The sequence below is a fragment of the Monomorium pharaonis genome, chromosome 6, assembly GCF_013373865.1.
Source record: "Monomorium pharaonis isolate MP-MQ-018 chromosome 6, ASM1337386v2, whole genome shotgun sequence".
Classification (NCBI taxonomy): Eukaryota; Metazoa; Arthropoda; class Insecta; order Hymenoptera; family Formicidae; genus Monomorium; species Monomorium pharaonis.
The window spans coordinates 12,425,689-12,449,035 of record NC_050472.1 but is presented as its reverse complement, the minus strand read 5'-3'; the positions used below and the strand labels follow the sequence as shown (position 1 = coordinate 12,449,035).

The window sequence follows — 23,347 nt, the reverse complement described above, 5'->3', positions numbered from 1 at the left end:
AACCATAGATACATTTATATAATATAGTGTACAATGTATAGAAAATTAGAATGTATTAATAGGTATAATATAATCGATGTGTGTGTACAGAGTCTCAAAAAGTCTCAGACTGAAATTCGAAACATGTGGAAAATTGAAAAAAACTTTATTTAATATATTGATCGTTCAAAGTAATCTTTGCTGCTACATCCTGCGCGGTTTGCGTTTTCAATTTTTGCATAACACAGGCAAAGTAATTGGAATTTTTCAATTATTGCTTCTTGGATATTTTCAATTGTTTCAAATCGATCATCTTTCAAATTGATTTTTATTTTTGGAAATAGAAAATAGTCTGGCGGACTTTGAATATATATACTGGAGAAGGAATTGCTTTGTTTCATGTAGGTAGACCAAAAGTGTGTCCAAAATCGGTGCGAGAGAGAAAGATATAGGGTGATATTCGTCCTCTCTGCGCATGGGTCAATATCGTTATCTGCACCGCAGTTTTAATACTTCTTGTGCATTTCTGTACTTAATGTACGAATTGTATGTTGTGTGAAAACATTGAAAGAATATTTTTAATAAAAATGTCCACTCAATCGGTGAAATACTCAAAATCTGTGTATAGCATTTTATGTGGCACAATCGTGAGAAATCGGTTTCTTATGATGCGTAAGTAAATATAAGTATATTCCCGTACAGCACAGAAGCTTTCAACATTGCTGCAACGTTACAATATTATGAGTTGCAATGTAATATTGCAGAGACGTTTCAGAAATATGCAATATCATATTACATTAAAATGTTCCAGTAATGTTGCAGAAATATTATAAAATTTCGAAAATATAATATTTAAAAATATGCATCAAGTGTTCCAATATACGTGCAACTCCGTGTAAGAAGACATTTGTGACATTTTTTAATAGTTTTGTGAGATTTAAATATTTGGATTTGTGTGCAATATTTATACCAAAGATTATAATCATTTTGATATTTATAATATAACAAAAAATTAAACAATTTTTTAAATAAAAAATTTAAATTATCATATATGATTGATTATTTGAAAAATTGATCAATTTATTGTTCTATTACAAATCTTGAAAAATGCAATTAATTAACTATAAATATTAATGCTAAGAAATTCATATATATGTATTCATTAATATTATTGCTTTTGACAATAGCTAAAATAATGCTACTTCATAAAAATAATGCTACTTAGATAATAGAATATTGTGTAAGTTTTAATTTTTATATAAAATACAATAATAACTTTCTAATTTTCTAATATGCTTCTAATATATTTTAGATTTTAATAGGTAAACTTTGAGAATACATAAAAATATTCAAGAGAAATAAGAAAAAAATTCATTGCAATTGCGTAAATTCACAATTTTTTATCCGAACTTCGGATGTAAAAAGATTATAAAGTTACACAAATTGCAACAAATTTCTTTTTATCTTTCTTGTCTTTATATATTCTTAAAGTTGATTTATTAATTTCGAAGCGTTACGTATATTTATAACGCGTTTTAATGCATCTAATACATTGCACCGTAACATTGCAGTAGTCTTGCATTGTTATATATCTCAGAGAGGACATTTCAGCATTGCCGCAAGCTTGCAGTAACATTGCAGAAACATTTCGCAACGTCCATGCAATATTACAATATTTTAATGTAAGATTTCTGTAATCTTTTTTGTAATCTTGCAATGTTTTTGTAATCTTTCAGTGTTGTATTGATTGTTTTTTACTGACAATAAGTAAAAGATGTGATAAAAAGATGAATAGGTTAGGTTAGATTAGGTTTTATGCCAAATTTAATATTTAAATATATGCAATATTTTATCATACACATTATAAATATACAATCAATTTTGGATTACATTAATAGATTTCCCAAGCAACAGAAAATCCGACAACAATGAGTAGCATTCTGTGGAATCAATGAAGATGTCCTTAATTCGGCTATTAGATTATGTTCAAACCATTTTCATGAAGACTTGAAGAACAAACGTAGGAAGGTTGTAATATTAACTTCTAATGCGGTGCCTTCCATTCGTATGAAAAAGAAAGAAAAGTTTAAGCAATCAAAATCTGTTTTTAACAAAGTTCATGATAACATAATACAGAAATATATTGCTACGGGCCAGGAAAACATCCACTGCAATGTATCAGTTACAGGTAATAATGAATAATTATTGATTTCATATTTGTTTGAAATTAATTAAAAACAACTAATTACTTAATAATTTAATTAATAATTTCTAGATACTCCAAGGATAATGAATTCTGAATGTGCTCTGGATTACCATTCAGTATTTAATAACAGCACAATGGTAGAACATATATTACAGCAAGATATATTTAATAACCATAGAACAGAAATTAAATTAATTAAAAGCATTATTACAATTCATATAAATTTACGTTTGTTCCATGAGGCCAAGTGCGCTACAGATTTAATACGTGAAAAGTATATTAGACGTAAGTTTACAAAATTAATTCATTTTAATCACTAATAAAAATTATTTTCTTATATATTAAATTGTATATATTTAAATTTATTTATCCCTTTACCATCCTACTAATAATAAACTAAAAATAATGTGCTTTATATTTTATATTTATATATAATGCCATTTATAATGTTCTGCTACTTATTTCAGCTGAGATAAACATTAGTTGGAGTCCGTAAAGCGTATATATGCGCATTTTTTTATAGTACATTTACTGTAAATAATGCACGCATATGCGCTTTACGTAACGTAGCCAGTCATTGTAATTTATAGCGTCCATAATATACATATTTGACGCAAGCGCAGAAAGGGCAAGTATCATATCAAGCTATATCTTTCTTTTTCGCACAGATTTTGGACACACTTTCGGTGCTGGCATTCCTCCTCAATGTATATACAGGGTGTTTCGTAAAAATTTATGCAATCTTTATAAGCAGGTAGAGCGCATTAAGCTGACCAGAAAAGTCCTTTACCGTTTTTCCATTTTCGCAATAGTTAACAAGTTATTGACTTGTAAAATTTGCTGTATTAGCCCGGCCTACCGGCAAATGCAAGCGCGCCGAGCGCCTGGCCGCCCCCCTAACGCTTGAGCTAGGCGCGTGAAGGGAGTTGTTACAACAAGCGGCAATGGCTACGCACAAAAGCGACGCGTAACGCTGAATTCTCCCTTCGAGTTATGATAGTTCCTTACTTTTTTTAATAAAAATATTTTTTTTAGTGAAAATAAAATTTTCTAACGACAAAAAGTATGTGTGTACGTGTACATACATGTGTATAAAAAATATCAGTTCTAAAGAAGCGATTACTAAATTTATTTATTTAATAAATAACGATTATTTTTAATAAAAAATATTTTTTTGATGATAGTCTTAAACGTCATAAACTGTCATTATAAATTTTAAAAGAAGCTGTTATCATATGCTCGAAACAAAATTTATACTTCTTCAAAAAACATTAGAACATTTTATCGATTAAAATGGAAATAGCAACCAAATAAAATGTTTGTTTTAACTTTATATTCTTAATTAAAAATTAAATAACTAGAATATTTATATTTTTAATAAAATTAATTCTTGTGATAGACTTATAATACACGGAAAAAACTTTATGGTAAAAATTACTATGGTAGGTAGTAAACGCGGGCCAAGGAGGAATTATGAAAGTTTTTATTATGTTTTTCATCAAATTGCGATAATATTTACACTACTTATATGATATAATTCTTTGAAATTTCTTTTTACAGTTCGTGGTTTACTATCACAAATAATAAATCATATATAATTTTACTATAAAATTTTCTCTGTGTAGATTTACAAATATATGAATTTATTAAATGTTTGAAAACTTATAAACAATATTTATTTAATTCAAGAAAATTTAAGTATGTAATGTGTGTGTGTGTGTGTGTGTGTGTGTGTGTGTGTGTGTGTGTGTGTGTGTGTGGTGTACATACATACGCGAGCTAAAGAATAATCACTTTGTGACAGGAAAATGATTATTCCTTACTTCACGATTTATATCATTATTACTATTCATGTTGATTACTATACTCGCACACGTGGAAAAATATGATTCTAGTTTTATGGAAATCAATTATTCACTTTTAATTTTATTTTTTTTAATTATCTTATCTTTAATGGTTGAAAAGAATATTCTGTTGATAATAAACACCTCACTTTATATAAAACAAGTAATGTTTAATATTTTCGTGTATGTACACACACACACACACACACATTACATACTTATATTTTCTTGAATTAAATAAATATCGTTTATAAGTTTTCAAACATTTAATAAATTTATATATTCGTAAATCTACACCGAGAAAATTTTATAATAAAATTATGTATGTTTCATTATTTATGATAGTAACCATGAACTGTAAGAAGAAATTTCAGAGAATTATATCATATAAGTAGTATAAATATTATCGTAATTTAATGAAAAACATAATAAAAATTTTTATAATTCCTTCTTGGCCCGCATTTACTACCTACCATAGTAATTTTTACCATAAAGTCTTTTTCGTGTATATAAGTGTTATAAGTCTATCACAAGGATTAATCTTATTAAAAATATAAATATTCTAGTTATTTAATTTTTAATTAAGAATATAAAGTTGAAACAAACATTTTATTTGGTTGTTATTTTTATTTTAATCGACAAAATTTTCTAATGTTTTTTGAAGAAGTATAAATTTTGTTTCAGGCGTATGATAACAGCTTCTTTTAAAATTTATAATGACAGTTTATGACGTTTAAGACTATTATCGAAAAAATATATTTTTTTAATAATCGTTACTTATTAAAAAAATAAATTTAGTAATCGCTTCTTTAAACATTAGAACTGATATTTTTTGTACACATGTATGTACACGTACACACATACTTTTTGTCGTTAGAAAATTTTATTATCATTAAAAAAAGTAACGAACTATCATAACTCGAAGGGAGAATTCAGCGTTACGCTTGTGCGTAGCCATTGCCGCTTGTAACAACTCCCTCCGCGCGTCTAGCAATCTCAAGGCTCAATCGCTGGGGAGGGGACTCGTTAACTATTGCGAAAATGAAAAAACGATAAAGGACTTTTCTGTTCAGCCTAATGCGCTCTACTTGTGTGCTTATAAATATTACATAAATCTTTACGAAACATCCTGCTCAAAGCTGGCGGATTTAAATCTGATGGGCATGAAGGATAATTCAGTGTAGGAGCACAAGTTAAAAATAGATAAATAAGTGCTGCTAAATGAGCAGGCGTATTGTCGTGCAGGAATTCAAATAGATCGACGTATAATTAGCAGACAAATAAAAAATTATTAAAAGTTATCTTATCCAATTGTTTGGAAATTATTTGGAAACATTTGGAAAAAACTTTTTAGAATTTGGAAAACAATAGAATAATCACAATTAATTAAAATTAATTAAGCGTATAGTTAGCAGAAAAATGTCTAGAAATTCTTTCTCCAAGCATTTGGAAATTATTTGGAAGCATTTGGAAAAAAATGTTTAGAATTTGGAAAACCATAGAATAATCACAATTAATTAAAATCAATTAAGCGTACAGTTAGCAGAAAATGTCTAAAAATTTTTTTCTTTAATCCAATCGCTCCAGAATCATTTGGAAAAAGTGTCGGCATAATTTTTATTATTTGGAAAACAACTCTATTTTAATAAAAATTAATTAAAAGTCAATATTTAGTTTGTCTGCACTAAAGTCTGCACTATAGTGCAATAAAGTGTAAATACTTTTCTTTACTCCAATCCATTTTGAAGTAAAATTTGATCATTTTAATTGTTTCCAAACAAATTCCTAAACAGTTAGAATTAATGATCAAAAATAAAAAATATTATAGTTATTTGCTACATGATCAAAACTGGTTTACTCAACGCATCTATTCACGGGCAATGTACAACGTTTATGTTCGGTGCCATCTGCCATTTGGCAATGCGTGGTTTTATCCATGTTCGTCTATCGCTATTTTCAGGTAATCCTCCTTATTCTATCGAAAATTATATATTCGTGAGCATTAAATACAATTTAATAATAGTAATTATAGAGGAGAGGGGTTTTCTTGCCAATTTGGCTGTAATTTTATTATTTAGTATATTTCAGTGCGTAGAATACAAATCTGCAAGGAAAAATTGTCGCTTTCAACTAAGAAAAAAGTTATGAAGCACTAAAGTTGACAGTTGCGTGATTAGGATTTCTGTCATATCGACATGATGTAGACGTATCTGATCATGCGCAGTGACGTAAATCGCGCGAAATTTAAAATATGGTGTTAGATTTTTACGAGCATCTTGTTTTGCGTGGAAACCCATGTGATGCAGAGAATGCTTCGCGCGCACGCACGCACGCACACACACACACACACACACACACACACACACACACACACACACACACACACACACACACACACACACACACACACACACACACACACACACACACATACATACACACACACACTTGCGCTCGCGCGCAAGGAAGTGCAACGGGGACCTTCGGTCCTCCTCCCGCACTCTCCCTCTCCGTCCAAGTCGTTAACCCATATACATTGTATTGGAAATCTGCAAACACATATGAACTTTACTTTATTTGCAATGTACAACATAAGTTAGCGACTTGGACGGGGTGAGTGTGGGAGGGAAGCCGAAGGCCCCCTTACACTCTTCCATGTGTGTGTATGTGCGTGAGCGCGCGCGCGCGCTCAAAGCATTCTCTGTACCACATGGGTTTGCAACTTTCCATGCAATAATTATTTTAAATTGCAACTACACGAGTTTCTCATCGTAATTCGGCTCCCCGGTCACATGCGCATGCTCCGCAATTGCTACATCGCGTCGGTATGACAGATATCTTAACCACGTAACTGTCAACTTTAATGCTTAATAACTTTTTTCCTAGTTGAGAGCGACAATTTTTCTTTGCAGATTCGTGCATCAATTTCTATGCATCGAAATATACAAAATAGTGAAATTACAGCCAAATCGGTTAGAAAGCCCTTCTCCTCTATAATTACTATTATTAAATTGTATTTAATGCTTACAAATATATAATTTTCGATAGAATAAGGAGAATTACCTGATAAAATAACAATAAACGAACGTAGATAAAACGCATTGCCGAATGGCAGATGGCACCGAACACAAACGTTGTACATTGCTTGCGAATAGATGCGTTCAGTAAACCAGTTTCGATCATGTAGCAAATGTCTTTAATATTTTTTATTTCGATCATTAATTCTAAGCGTTTAGGAATCGTTTGGAAACGATTAGAATAATCAAATTTTACTTTGAAATGGATTGGACTTTAATCATTGGAATAAAGAAAAGTATTTATACTTTATTGCACTATAATGCAGACTTTAGTGCAGACAAACTAAATATTGCCTTTTAATTAATTTTTATTAAAATAGAGTTGTTTTCCAAATAATACAAATTATACCGACACTTTTTCCAAATGATTCTGGAGCGATTGAATTAAAGAAAAAAAATTTTTAGACATTTTCTGCTAACTATACGCTTAATTAATTTTAATTAATTGTGATTATTCTATGGTTTTCCAAATTCTAAAAAGTTTTTTCCAAATGTTTCCAAATGATTTCCAAACAATTGGATAAGATAACTTTTAATAATTTTTTATTTGTCTGCTAATTATACGTTGGTCCCAAATAGGAATTTTCTATTAGCAAAGTACTGGCTCAGTATTCGCCATGGTAGAGGTAGCGCCAGCGCCAACTAGTAGCCGTGTTGGAAACCCTAGGTAGGATGGTAAACATACTACTGTATGGTACTCTTTAATAGAAAAAATAGAAAAACTTTATAAAAATTTAAAAACTAAGCGGTGGTGTAGTATAAATACATTCAAGATGCTAACATCTTTATTAGCAACATGAGAACAATTTGTGCTCATACATACATTTGTGGCTATCTGGGTTGTTCCTAAATTTATAATTGCTAATATAATTTTTTTCTCTGAGTGTAGACAGATAGATTTATATTTTAGATATTGTTATTCTTGTTTTTCTAAATCTGTATTTTTATTGATTTTTTTGAGTGAGTTCCAGATGCGCACAGTAATAAACGGACACAGCAAGCTGAGTGAAACGGACACAGTAACAAACGGACACAGACCAAACGGACACAGTAATAAACGGACACAGTGCGAAACGGACACAGACCAAATGCGTACAGAGCGAAACGGACACAGTGCGAAACGGACACAGACCAAATGCGCACACTGCACATGCGCACGGACTAAATGCATACACGGAAAGTCGCAAACCCATGTGATGCAGTGAATGCTTTGCACGCGCGCGCGCGCGCGCGCTCACACACACACACACACACACACACACACACACACACACACACACACACACGGGGGTGGTGCCTTTGGCCCCCCTCCCGCACCCACCCCGTCCAAGTCGCTAACTTATGTGGACTTTACTCTGCTTGCAATGTACATGGATTGCATTTGGTCCGTGCGCACGTGCAGTGTGCGCATGTGCAGTGTGCGCATTTGGTCCGTGTGCATTTGGTCCGTGCGCATTTGGTCTGTGTCCGTTTCGCACTGTGTCCGTTTCGCTCTGTGCGCATTTGGTCTGTGTCCGTTTGTTACTGTGTCCGTTTCGCACTGTGTCCGTTTCGCTCTGTGCGCATTTGGTCTGTGTCCGTTTGTTACTGTGTCCGTTTGTTACTGTGTCCGTTTATTACTGTGTCCGTTTGGTCTGTGTCCGTTTGTTACTGTGTCCGTTTTACTCAGCCTGCTGTGTCCGTTTATTACTGTGCGCATCTGGGACGCTCCCATTTTTTTCAATGATCATACAATTTTACAAAGTCATAAATAAAGAAGGATGGAAAAAAAGGTCGATTTTTACTCTTATTCGGCACAAAATCGATGTGTTTTTAATAGTTTTTTGGTTGTAGAATAACGTGACAATATTTACTTTGCCCGAAAATGCGGAGAAATACGTTAAAAACTAAGTTCAAGTGTGATAATTGCTAAAATTTGCGTTGTACCATTTTTTGCGGATATCATCGCATGGTAATATTTTTTCCTAAAATACAAAAAAGGCCTAACATAGAGGCCTAAAAGTGTGATTATTGCTGTTGGAATTACAAATGCGACTTTTTTTACACTTCTTCAAATCTCCCACCTTTTTGTTTTTACGGCGTGCCATCCGCACTCCGACCGCCAGAATCTACACCTATCCAACTAACGACATCTATCGCCCCCCATTCTTGTGCAATACTCTCTCTCTCGCGTTTAACCGCCCGTGCATATACAACACGCTCTCTATTCTTTACTAAATAAAAACGCGTATATTCTTCGTGCGTCTCCGTTACTATTGAACCAGCCCTCGCTTCTCAACAGGTTATGGGCCCAGGACACATAGGTGCAATCAAAAACGTATCAAAAATTCGAGTAGGAATGGTACTCGCACGCGACACGCCCGGCGTGACTTATAACTTCATCTCGGTATCCTTGAATGCGGTTGCTCGAATCGCACGGCTGCAAAGCATCGCATTAACATACACTCAGGCACGAGGAGAGCAATTATAGTGCCGATACAAAATTCTCACGAACGATCTTCGATTTTAATTAAACACGAGACCCAATGAAATCACGCAAGAACAATGGCGCAAGGCAACTTCATCAATACCACGCGACTGGAAATGCTGTCCAAGGAGTATTACGATACGTGGAAAATCCAAGTGGAAGCCCTTCTCGTCAAAAACGACACATGGGGCTACATCAGCGGCGAAAACCAGTCGTATCAGGCGAAGAAAACGAGCTCGCAAAGTCTTAATAGGCATACAACGTATGAATCTCTCAGGATCGCAAGGTTAAATCGGACCTCATTCTAGCGATTTTACCCTTGGAACTAAAACAGGTACGCGGTTGCAATACATTAAAAGAAGTGTGGGACAAGCTTGAGACAATCTACGTTTCGAAGGGGCCCGAAAAGTAACCCTGCTCAAGCAACTGACACAACATAAAATGCCAAAGGGAGTGGGTGTGAGAGATCATTTATCAAAATTTTTTGACGCTGTTGATAAACTACAGGCAATAAAGGTAAATATTAATGAAAATTTACTGACCATTAGGCTTTTGTACAGCTTGCCAAGCAGTTTCGAGGACTTCAGATGTGCGATCGAATCTCGCGACGCTCTTCCAAATGTCGAGAACTTGAAAGTCAAAATAATCGAGAAGAACGACGCACGAAGTCAGAAAAGTAAGGAAAACGAATCCGGAGCCATGTTCGTCAAACAGCATTCAGGCTTCAAAAATTCAAAGATCGGACAAAGCTCTCAATTTAAACCAGGTTCTCAGACAACTTACAAATGCAGCTTTTGTAAGAAGACCGGACACAAATATGCCGAATTCTTCTCCAGGAAGCGAAAAGAAGCTGAAAAAAAACCGAAAAAGCGAGTCTAGCACACGAAGCGTATCTATCCAGTGTCGCAACGCACGAAGCGGTAAATTTTGCGGCAGACGAAAATGGTGTCCGAACAGCGGATATACTTTCCATTTATGCAACGACAAGAAATCTTTTCGGGACTCGGAGGAAGTGCTGAGCGGATTAAAATTAGCAAGCAGCGCTACAATTCACGTCAAAGCACGAGGAAACGTCCTGGTTTCAACCCCAGACGGAAGGAAAGACAAATCATTAATACTCGAAAATACTTTATACGTTCCGGATCTAAAAACTAACTTACCGATCGCAAAAATCGTCAACAAAAGGCACGAAGTTCTATTTAAAGAGGATAAAGCCATTATCAGGGATTGTCAAGGAAACATCAAGTTGATAGCCGATCGTCAAGGGGCTTGTTCTACTTCTGTCAAGGATCGCAACAAGCTTGTACTGCAATCCATGGACAAAAATCCGATGCTGATACATGGCACGAACGTTTCGAACATTTGAACTCAAGAGATCTCGCCCTGATGTCAAAGAATACGAGAGGTGTGAAACTTGAAGATCGCGTTAACAATTGCAAGATTTGTGCAGCTGGAAACTTCTCAAGATTGTCATTCTCTCAACGCACTCAACGATCGTCTGAACTGCTAGAAATCGTACATACAGACTTGTGCGGCCCAATGCGCACACAGTCGATCGGAGAAACTTCGTCGCTACTTTATGATAATAACCGACGATTACAGTCGCTGGTGCGAGGTTTACTTTCTGCGTACTAAGAACGAAGTTGCATCAAAATTCGCCGAATATAAAAATTACGTCGAGACACAGACCGGACGGAAAATTAAAGCAGTCCAGTCGGACAACGCAAAAAAATTTGCAACGCTGCAATGGATGAAATTCTCAAAAAGGCTGGAATTCGTAGACGATTGACAACTGCTCACACCCCCCAACAAAACGGCGTGGCTGAGCGCAAAAATCGTACGCTTGTTGAGTCAGCACGCTGCATGATGATTCAATCCGGTCTTCCAGCATTCTTTTGGGCCAAGGCTATCGCTACGGCAAACCACATCAGGAATCGATGCGTCACCAAGAGCTTCAACGAAGGAACATTTGAGAAATAGACGGGACGCTGCCCTGACATTAAATACTTCCGAACGATTGGCTGTAAGACTTACGTACTCGATAAAACTTCCCAACATTCCTCAGGCCAAAATAGGTCAAGATCAGAGGGAAGAATCGCCCGATGAGGACACGCCTTCCCAAGCGACACCATCAATGACTACTTCCAAGCCACCCCATATAGACAAAAAGATTTCTTTTAGATTTTTAAAAGACATCTTGCGATTTCTTGCAATATCTCGCATTTTTTACGATAAGATATCTTTTCGCGATCTAAAAGATGTCTTATGCAACAGTTTGAGACATCTGCGATGTCTAAAAGACATCTTGAAGAAATCTAAAAGATATCTTGAAGAAAGATATCTTACAGATATCTAAAAGATGTCTTTTAGAAATCCAAAAAATCTATATAAGACATTATAAAGATGTCTTGTACATCTTGAAGACCTTTTTTAGAATCATTTTTAGACATTTATAAAGGTTTATACATTTATGCGGAGGCTCAGAGAGCTTTCTTCGAGAAGAGATGCGAAGACCCGTGGAATTCTCCATCAGGATACAAAAAATTTATTACGTAGGTTCTAAGAGGGTTGAGAGCTTACTACGATTGCTATCGTAAGTTAATCCATCACCGTAAGTGAGCTTCTTATATAGCTCTCAGAATGTAAATTACATCACGAGAAAGGCAGCATCGCGTCGTCGCCTATAGCGGCGATTTTGCAAACTTTATCACGACTGCGGATGTTTCACACGTGTGCACATTGTATTGTGGCGGATGTTTCACCGCTACATGAACTACTAAATTATGATTTAAAATGTCTTTTTTAAAATGTTGAATAATAAATACATAAAGACGTTTATAGATATCTTAAAGCAATTCTAGAATTGGTCTTCAAGGTATATGTATAAAAGACATTTTTAACCTCTAGAAGATCAACCCTTTTTTGGCCGACTTTTTAAATTTTAATACTAAAACATTTTTGTCTTTGTCAGTGAAATAAACTACGAAGAAGATAACATCATTCTAACGCCTAATATTATTAGGCTTTTAGTTCGAAAAAAGTGATTATTTTTTTGTTGTATTTGAATTTTATATTACTATTTATTGTTAAAATGATTGTTTAGCGTCATTTGCAATAAAAACGTTGAAAAATATGTATATAACAATATAATTATGTTGCACTTTATAAAGTATGAGACAGCTTATATAAAGTGTCATTAAAGTAACATATCAAATTATTTCGAAATAAATGCATATATTATGTTAAAAGAAATAATTTTAGCTAAATGAATATTTTGTGTTTTTGGTAAATTTAATTATAAGCCTAATATAAGGCTTCTGGTCAGGAAGAGGTTAAGATATCTTGTATAGATCTTTCATTTAGATATCTTTGACATGTCTAATTCGAAAATTTTTAAGACATCTTTTAAGATGTCTTTTAGAAGTCTTTTAGATATCTTTTAGAAATTCTATGAAGATATCTTCGACAAAATCTTTTTAGATATCTTTTAGAAATGTCTTGAAGACACCTTGAATAAGATGTCTTTTCGATTTCTACAAGATATCAATGTTTACTGAGACCAGTCGAAGGCGACCAACTACCCGAAGAACTCGAGTACGCCAACGATGAAACACCGATGAGACTGGAACCCGGAAGGCCAACAAAAATCAAAACCGGAAGGAGAGGCCGACCCGTTAAACTATTAACTTGATACCCGTAAGCGACAAAGACAACATCGTGAAAGAAAATTCGGACGTCACAGAATTCACCGGAAACGAGGGAACTAAGCAACCGGACAACAAAACAAGTCAACACGACACTCCATTCGTTATGCTAGTCTTTGAGACACCGTTCACAGCCGCGATCTCGGGACCTGACAGTGATGAGTGGAAAGACGCAATTTTTGCAGAAACAAAATCCTTCGTCACGAACGACACTTGGGAGATCGTTGACCGCCCCGAGGACGAAAAGGTCATCGGATGTCGAACCGTCCTCAGGAACAAATATAACGCTGACAGAAGCCTGGAACGGAGAAAAGCGCGCGTCGTTGCAAAGGAATTTGCACAATGTCCTGGAATCAAGTTTCACGACACGTTTGCACCAGTCACCCGGCTCAGCTTTCTCAAAACTCTAGTCGCCCTTGCGATGGAATTCGATATGACTACCTCACAACTTGATGTTACCACAGCTTATTTAAACGGACACCTTGATACCGTTATCCATATGGAAATTCCCGAACTGTTGGAGGAGATACTTGTGAGGGTTATCCGCAAAAAGGGGAACTGTGAGTTAACTTCAAAAGCGCAAAGAATGCTAGAACAACTGTGCGGAGACAACAAAGTCTGTAGGCTAAATAAGGCCTTTTACGGATTACGCCAATCTGGTCGACTATGGTACATCAGATTGAACCATGTGCTACAGAGCTTTGGATTCATCCCCACAAACGCCGATCCATGCGTTTACACCGGCAAGGACAAAGTAACATTTATATTAACCTACGTGGACGATCTTCTGATAGCCTCCAAAGACAAAAAGAGAATCGAACAAATAAAGGACCAGCTAAGGACGATTTTCTGCATCAAGGACCTCGGAGAAGGTCTAAATTCTGCTTCGGGATCGAGATCCATCGAACCAAGGAGGGCTACACTCTTTCACAAGCGGGATACATTCGAAACGTTTTAAGTCGCTTCGACATGTCCGACTGCAAGACGGTAAGGACTCCGCTCGTAGCCGGATCAAAACTAGTCGACCTACCCAATGAAGACGACGACCCGGAAACTTCATTCCCTTTCCGGAAGCTCATCGGCTTCTTCATGTACCTGGCCATGGCTACTCGACCAGATATCATTCACAGTGTTAGCGCACTGAGTCAATTTAGCAACTGCTACACAAAATCCCATTGAACTGCGGGAAAACGCATTCTTTGGTACCTTGCTGGCACAATTAATTACGGTTTAACTTACAGGATACTTGGTGAAAATCTTACTGGTTTTGTAGACTCCAATTGGGAAAACTGTCCAAAAGATTGACGCTCATATACGGGAGTCGTTTTCACTCTTGCAGACGCAGCCGTGTCCTGGGAATCCCGAAAGCAACAGACCGTGGCACTTTTATCCACGGAAGCCGAATACATGGACTTGACCGATGCCGCGAAGGAAGCCATTTACCTCATCGAAGGAACTTGGTTTCAAGTCTTTCGCCGACGCCACGCTATACAATGATAACGAAGGAGCAGAGAAGCTGACATCAAATCTTGTCTCCTATTCACGATCCAAGCATATTGACATCCGACACCACTTTATTCGCGATGTGCTTCAGAACCGCCTGTTAAAACTAGAGTACTTGCCTACCGAAGAGATGACGGCTGACATTCTAACTAAGGCACTGCTGACATCTAAGCATGACAAGTGTGTCGAAGGGCTTGGCGTCACTAACATCAATTTTCAAGAAAGCTCAATTTGAGGGAGGGTGTTAAAATTACAAATGCGACCTTTTTTTACACTTCTTTAAATCTTCCACCTTTTTGTTCTTACGGCGTGCCATCCGCACTCCGACCGCCACAATCTACACTTATCCAACTAACGACATCTATCGCCCCCCATTCTTATGTAATACTCTCTCTCGCGTTTAACCACCCGTGTATATACAACACGCTTTGTATTCTTTACTAAATAAAAACGCATATTCTTTGTGCGTCTCTGTTACTATTGCATCAGCCCTTGCTCCCCAGCGGGAAACGATAATGAATTCGACATCAATTCGACGTCGAACAAAATGTTTTTCTTCGTATGATTCTATAACAAAAAACTATTTAAAAAGTACATAAATTTGTCCTGTTTCATTTGAAGACAAGAATCAACCACTATCAGCCATTAAAAAATATCAATAGAATTAGATTCTTCGCAATTGTTGAGGACCCAGTGAGAAATAGTACATCGAATCGACATCGATTCGACATCGAAATCATCATTTCGATGTCGAATCGATGTCGATTCGATGTACTATTTCTCACTGGGTCCTCAACAATTGCGAAGAATCTAATTCTATTGATATTTTTTAATGGCTGATAGTGGTTGATTCTTGTCTTCAAATAAAACAGGACAAATTTATGTACTTTTTAAATAGTTTTTTGTTATAGAATCATACGAAGAAAAACATTTTGTTCTAATAAAATGTATCCTTGAAGTTTTGTTTCTTGATATTGCTATCCCTAAAATATGAACATGAAGTTTACCTACATCTCCGACAGTGCTTTGTTACTCGCGCAACTTCATCAACATTGAAAAGATATCTTTAGATCTACAAAGCTCTGCATATTTATGGTTGACAATAATTACCAAGTTAACAGTGAAAATATAAAATATATAGGGCTTCTTTTCGTGGCTAGGTGTAATTATTATCTTTTAATTACACTTATTAAAGAATAAGTCTAGGATAAATAAAAAGTAAAGCATTTTCATTAACATTAAAAAAAAATCAAGAGTAAAATTCAGAGCAAAACTGATTAAAGATAGCATCTCAGCTATTTTTATTTTTAGATTTAAAGTATATATACTATATTTATACATAAAAATGTGTATATAGTATGTGCATATATGTATATGTATACATATATTGCCTCATTTGTTTTGTTCCATTAAAATCAACTATTATTATCCATAATGTAAATCAATACAATTAGATTTTTCGCAATAATCACACTTTTGTCTCTGTTTTAAGTATTTTCCTGGCATTTTCAGATAAAAAATATTACCACGTAATTATCCGGTATAAGACGGATTTTAATAACTATCGTATTTAAACTTAGTTTTTGTTGCGTTTCTCAGCATTTTTGGACAAAATGAAATATAATATTACCATATTATTCTACAAAAAATTATAAAAGAATACATTGATTTCACTTACTGGTTAAAAGAGAAAATCGACCACTTTTTTTATCCTTCTTTGATTTTAATTCTGTAAAAGTATTTCACAATTTTTGTGAAGTTTCGATAGTCAATTAAAAGTTAAATTTAGTTGGTATCATATTGATTCCACAGTACCGAGTAGGATTTAATAATATGAACGCTGTTTATATGACGAAGATTTATACTTATACAAGGAGTCTCAGAATAATTAATTAAGGGGGTATTGAAGTCATCTGTTTTACCGTTTGAATACTAATTATTTTCTTCTACATTTGGCTCTTAATTGATTTCTATGAATTGTAAATCCTTATCCAGAATTAAAGTGTAGACAATAATAAACCTTGCTAGATACAATTTTCTTTAAAAAACAAGAAAAAATTAGAAAATTATACTTTTGTGCAGTCGTCTCATAATTTTCATCCGCAGCACTAGGTTTTAAAGACTCTTTGCATACAAAATAACTGTTATGCAGGGTCCATTATAGAAAAGAATAATAACGTTCTAGATAGCACAGAGAGTTCAAAAAGAACTCAATTGTATGTCACCAATTATGTCATCAATTATGAATTTTTTTTGAATATTTTTTTATAAAAATAATTATTTTTGCATCTCAAAGAGAATTCATAATTGGTGATATAAAATTGAATTCTTTTTAAATTTCTGTGATATCTGGGATGGTTTCAGAACAGCTAGAAGCTTTTGGTATAAGAGAAAAATGTTTATGAAAATTTCATGTATGTGTGAGTGCCGGTTCAGAAGAAGTCGATAAGTAATATGAAAAAATTTTTTTGTTCTCAATATAAAATCCAATTTATAGATTGATATTAATATGTGTATTTTAATATTAATATGTATTAATTCTGGAAAAGAATTTCCAAATCTATATAAGAAATACATACAAAATCTAATTAATGATGTGCATGAATGATTCTGCATTATCGACCTTGATCAAGTTTGAGAGATATTACAGCATTCCCTTAATATTTGAAGGAGTAAAAAGGATTAAAATTTTGAACTAAAAGTTTCTTTATCAATTATTTGATTTATGTATTTTATATATTTATATATTTAGCTAAATTGTTATTTATTGATTTATTATTAAATAAAGTTGATCAATCAGTGGCTGGAGTATGCAGAAGCGTAGCATGCTATATGGGACTCTATGCGCTTATCGCACATTTTTCATATTAATAGATAAATAAATAAATAAGTTTAAATTAGTGAGTAATGCATACAAAAAAGTATTAAAATCAAGTTACCGAAAAATCTATAATTTACGTGACATACATATTTTATATTTTATCATATTTGACCATAATTTGACAAAATTTAATAAAATGTCTTTTAAATATAAATTTTTCATCTAGTACAAATAGAAAATTTATTATAAACTACTTATACACGTTTAAAAAAATTAATCCGTATATTATAAAATTTACCTTCAATTTTTAATCTGGATGATGACTTTACATTGGCAACTATAGCAGTATATTCGGTAACATCTTCGGTTGTGCACTTTTTAACGATGAGCTTTTTGATGTTTCCTTCATCAATAATATTGTATTTCGATGATTGTACACAATCAATTATCTCATTCTTCCTACATATATTTTAAAGATTAGAAAATACATATGGTATGTATAAAATTTATATAAGTAAAATTTATGTAATATATACCCAGCAAACACAGAACATGTTGTAATATTGTTGTGATGTTGCTACAATGTTATAACATTGCCGCAATGTTGCTACTATGTTCTGTGTTTGCTGGGTATATACATATATATATACACAGATAGCACAGGACGTCCTCAGGATCATCCTGAATATGTCCCGGGATGTCCTGGGATCTTGTCAGGATATAATAATTGTATTATTGTAAATATTTTATATAAATATTTTATGTATAAATGTGACTTCTAAAATAAGTTTAGAATGTTAGATTCTGTAATAGTATTAATATGAATTAAAATTCTACTCATGTCTTGAGAACATCCTGAGGATATATGTATTCTAGCTGAAAACGTTATTCTTAAAATATTGTATAAAGAGTTTTATTAGCTACAAAATGTCTGAAGATAAACTTAAATATAATGACTGTATAAATACCAGACCTTTTAGATAGCACAGAATGTTCTGAGAATATGATATCCTGAAAGTTTTCAGGACATCCTAAGACAGTCCTCAGGACATCCTAAGACAATCCTTATGACGTCCTAAGACAGTCCTCAGGACATCCTAAAACAGTCCTCAGGACATCCTAAGGCAGTCCTCAGGACGTCCTAAGACAGTCCTTAGAACGTTCTAAGATAGTCCTCAAAACATTGTACGAAAAATCCTCAAGACATCATACGAAAGTCCTCAAAACATCCTAAAACAGTATTCAGGGATATCCTGGACGTATATTAATTTTTGAAAAAGACGGTAAATTAATATAGCAAGTAAGAAATCTTTGAATATCGTACGTATTTTTAGCATGTATTGCAAAATCAAATGTGTAAAAATGTCAACTTCAAAGTCAAATTGAATGTCTACACTTATTGGAACAATGTGGCATATTAACAATACTAAAATATTATAAAAGATGACATTAAATAATTTTTTAATTTTATTTTATACGAACGGAGTAAAAACAGTTTTTTTAAATGAGTTATTCTACATGCTATTTCGTGCGCATAATAAAAATGATTAAAAAAAACTGTAAAACTTTATATTTATTTATAAAGATATAAGTTAACTATATATGTTTCATCCTTCTGACAATATCTATTGTAATGATCTATAACAAATATGTATGCATAAACAAGAAATACTCATGGATCATCACGAAGCGTTAGGATGCGTATATAGTCTTCGAAGTCAAGCAACGTCGGTGATGGTTGACATTTGGATGGGTGACCGTTTTCTCGGGTACAGAGATTAAACATGCTTTAACAGGTACGACTGTCGCTTGGCTGAAACATGTAGTCTTCTTCCTCTTACAAAATTATCGTAGAAATTATTTGAACTTTTAATTTCTTGTTAAAGTTTTTTTCAATTCTCAAAAACTCTTAAAAATACTTAGAAATATTTAAAAATTTTCTAAATTAATCAGAATTTTTTATTTTTTAAATTTTTCTGAGAAACGTTTCAATTCTCATAAAAAATCGATACATTTATCAAAAATCCTAAAAAAAATCTAAAAAATCTGACAAAAAGTGGTTATTGTTTGCTATTCCTGAGGATGTTTTGAGGAAATCCTATGGTATCCTCAGGACGTTCGGTGGACTGTCCTCAGGATGTCCTAAAAACTAAAAAGTGATGCTCGTTTGCTATTCCTCAGGATGTCCTGAGAACGTCCCGGGATAAAATCAAGATATCCACGGAATCCGTCCTGGACGTCCTAAGGACGTCCGTGTGCCATCTGGGTACATATAGAGGGTATTTCTTAATGACTGTCCCAACTTTTTACCATAAGAGATGAATTACCGACTCCAACCTTAGTACACATGTACGGCATATGTATGTGCACAGGTTGTACATGTGTGTATTAAGGTTACGGTCGATAATCTCATCTCCCATGGTAAAAAATTGGGACAGCCATTAAAAAACACCCTGTATATACATGTATGTGTTTACGCGCGTGCGTGTGTGTATACCTTAGATTTTGTAATTATAATTATTTATCCATAGAAATTAAAATTTTTCAAAAATATTTTTATATGTGCGATACATGTAACTTACTTTAACCATGTTACTGATACATCAGCACGCGATAATTCGATAAGAAAAGTTGCATCAGTGTTGATTGGTACTAAAGTAACATCTGGCAATTTTTTAATAAAATCTATTTCGGGTTCTTCGACCGTCAGTCTAGCTGATGAAGTTTGGTTGCCAACTCGACAAGAATAGATTCCTGCATCTTCTATTTCAGTATCATAGATTTTTAATTTCTGTTTCTTCCCATCGATTGACAATTGAACGTGTTCAGAAAATTGTAATTCTTGTTCGCCTTTGAACCAGCGTACCAGAGCGTCACCCTTCGTTAATTCTACTTCAAAGGTCGCTTTCTCACCTCTGGCTACAGTTATATCTTGCATTTTTACAATTATCTCCGGTGGTAATTCGACAACTGTTACTTCTGCTGTACACTCTTGATCTGGAAGTGCACATGTGTATTCACCTTCGTCGTGAACCGATGCGCTTCTGATGAAAAGTTTTCTCATTGTACCATCTTTTACAAATTCTAGCTTCCCTTTGCTTGGTGTTAATAATTCACCATCTTTTTGCCATGTAACATCGGCCGTTTGAGATGTGATCTCAACTTCCAGAATCACTACATCACGTTCTTTTACCTCAAAGTCTTGCAATTTTTTGACAAATTCTGGCTTGGTAGCCTTAACTATAACATTGCTAGATGTCATTTGATTCTTGACGGTACACTTGTATGTTCCTCCATCAGAAAGACCACATTTTTTAATAAGCAACTTATGTAAACGTCCTTCCTGGATAATCTCGCGATGATCCATTCCACTGATTTCTTCATCATTATGCCACCATATTGTGGAAAAAGTGTGAGATGTTTCGCAACTCAATTCTAGAGTTTTGTACTCATCAATTGTCATTTTATTTTGTAAATTCTTCGTGAAAAAGACTTTAGCAACATCTACCGTGATTTTGGCACCATGAGAAGCTTTTCCAATCGAATTACTAGCAACACATTTATAATCTCCAGCATCTACTTCAGAGTTTGCATTTCTAATTTCAAGCATAATGTTTTCACCGTCATAACTTTCTATGATGTTGGTAGATTTATCAAACGGTTTATTGTTTCTAAACCAAGTAATTTCAGGAATGGGATTTCCAGTAACTTTGGCCTCTAACTTGAAAGTACCATTTTCCGGAACGATTATCTCTTGGAAACGTTTGGTAAACAATGGTGGTTCTAGAGCACTACTTGGTACTTCTGTATTTCATAAATATATAACAGTCATATTATTATAAAAAATCTATTTAATGTAAAATTATAATTATATTGGGATAATTAGCAACAAAGCAATAATAATGTATCATACCATTAACAAATGAAACATGTTTGTCGTTCATACAATGTTGAAAGTTAATGTTGATCTGTGATATGAAGTTGACTGAAAGCACATTAGTAAAGAAACGCTTTGAAGAATTTTCTTCAACATCAAGATAACATAGTTTGTCACTTAAGAAGACATTGAAATATGCAAATCATTTTTTTAGTTTATACTTTATTTACATTAATCTCGATTAGCGGATGATGATTTATTAATAGCAGATGATGAATGATTTTCGAGACAAGTAAATATAATAAAGAAATGAACAAAAAAGTAAAGCAAAAGCGAAGCAATAAATTGCAATGTGATTAGAATGATATTTAATTGATCTTACTTTCAACCGTCAATGTAGCTTGAGTTTCGGCTTTGCCCATATCATTAATAGCTGTAACTGAATATTCCCCACTATCCGTTAATTGAGGTTGGATTAGGTTTAACGTATTAATGTGTCCGTCTTGCTTTATTTGTAAGTCTTTTATCAGCTTTCCATCTTTATACCATGTTATTTTCGGTGATGGATTACCAACTATTTGAGTCGATAAAATAACAGTTTCACCTTCTTTAATTACATAGGATTGTAACGGTTCTAAAATTTCGGGTGGTTCACTCTTTTCAGTTTTTACCTATTCCATCAGAAAATGTATTAAATATACTGTATAATGAGTGTAAAAATAAATCTCTAAATAAGTACGTTTACTAACCTTTATTGGAATATCAATAATGGCTTCGCCCTCTCTATTTTTAGCAATAATTTTGTATTTTCCTTCCTGTCTTTTTTTAATTTTAGTAATTTTTACGATACTGCAGTACATATGCATATCACTTTCGAGTACAACTACAACATTTTGTTGGCTAACTACTGGTGTATCTTCATGGTACCATGTTACTTCTGGTTCTGGTACAGCAACCAATCGACATTCCAATATTATATCGTCACCTTCATTTACATATTTCGCTTTTGGTTTTCGAGAAAATGTAGGTGGTATACCTTCCAATATATCTGCAAGAGATGATTCTCTAAAAAAAGGAATAATATGATTAATACATCTGCCAAAGGTATTCTGAAATTTGCGAATTAAAATACATGTTCGTAATTTTTCAATAAAGAAACCAATATTTAAAAACATTTTAAAAAACAATTTTTAAAATGTTAAAAACAATAGGAGAAATTCTCTTTCATAAAAAAAAAAAAACGTTTATTCTACTATAAAAAAAAATTTTTTAACGCTTGGAAAATCTTTATTTTAACATTTAAAAAAGTTGAAACAAGCAACTAAGGATGTCAATGAATAAAAAATATGTAAGTTTATTGAAATATAGTTCTTCATGAAACGTTTTGATTTTATTTAACTATCTTTAGAGTCGTGTTATAATAAATAATAAATATAAAATTATTGATTCGGTCAATTACACATAATTTTAAACCTCACATGTTGAATGAAAAAAACAATATTATAACAAATCAATCTGTAGGTTAAATGATTACAAACAGTACTCGTACATAAAATTGTCGATAGAGTCAATTACATATAATTTTAAACCTCACACATTAAATAAAAAAAACAGTATTATATATAACAAATAATCTGTAGATTAAATAGTCTCAAACAATATTTGTACATAAAATTGTGTTACAACTCTTCTTGTACCAGATAGAGGGCACCGAGAGATGTCGTGCATGTTGTTGAGTACGCACCCTAAATATTGATATACTCACAATTGAGATTGAATTCCTCCTTAAGAGGATCCTGGAGTGACAGAGTTACCGAAATTTTTTGCAAACTTTGATCTTCAAATTGGAATAACAAAATGCAAAATCTT

At 33.5% G+C, this 23,347-nt stretch overlaps 1 protein-coding gene and 1 long non-coding RNA gene across 13 annotated transcripts in view; one reads left to right on the top strand and one right to left on the bottom strand.

Annotated features, from left to right (window-relative positions):
* LOC105839056 (titin) overlaps positions 1-23,347 on the bottom strand; it is a 221,105-nt gene that overhangs the window by 26,129 nt on the left and 171,629 nt on the right. For all 12 annotated transcript variants that reach the window (XM_036288720.1, XM_036288732.1, XM_036288726.1 and 9 more), the window contains 4 exons: positions 22,228-22,543; positions 21,861-22,149; positions 20,184-21,405; positions 17,900-18,060 (listed from right to left, as the gene is read on the bottom strand). In XM_036288720.1, the coding sequence (XP_036144613.1) occupies positions 17,900-18,060; positions 20,184-21,405; positions 21,861-22,149; positions 22,228-22,543 (1,988 nt within the window). The remainder of the gene's footprint in view (positions 1-17,899; positions 18,061-20,183; positions 21,406-21,860; positions 22,150-22,227; positions 22,544-23,347) is intronic.
* On the top strand, positions 2-2,717 carry LOC118646250. Its single transcript, XR_004963783.1, has 3 exons — positions 2-651; positions 1,878-2,167; positions 2,255-2,717. It is a non-coding gene; the product is annotated as an uncharacterized LOC118646250 (long non-coding RNA).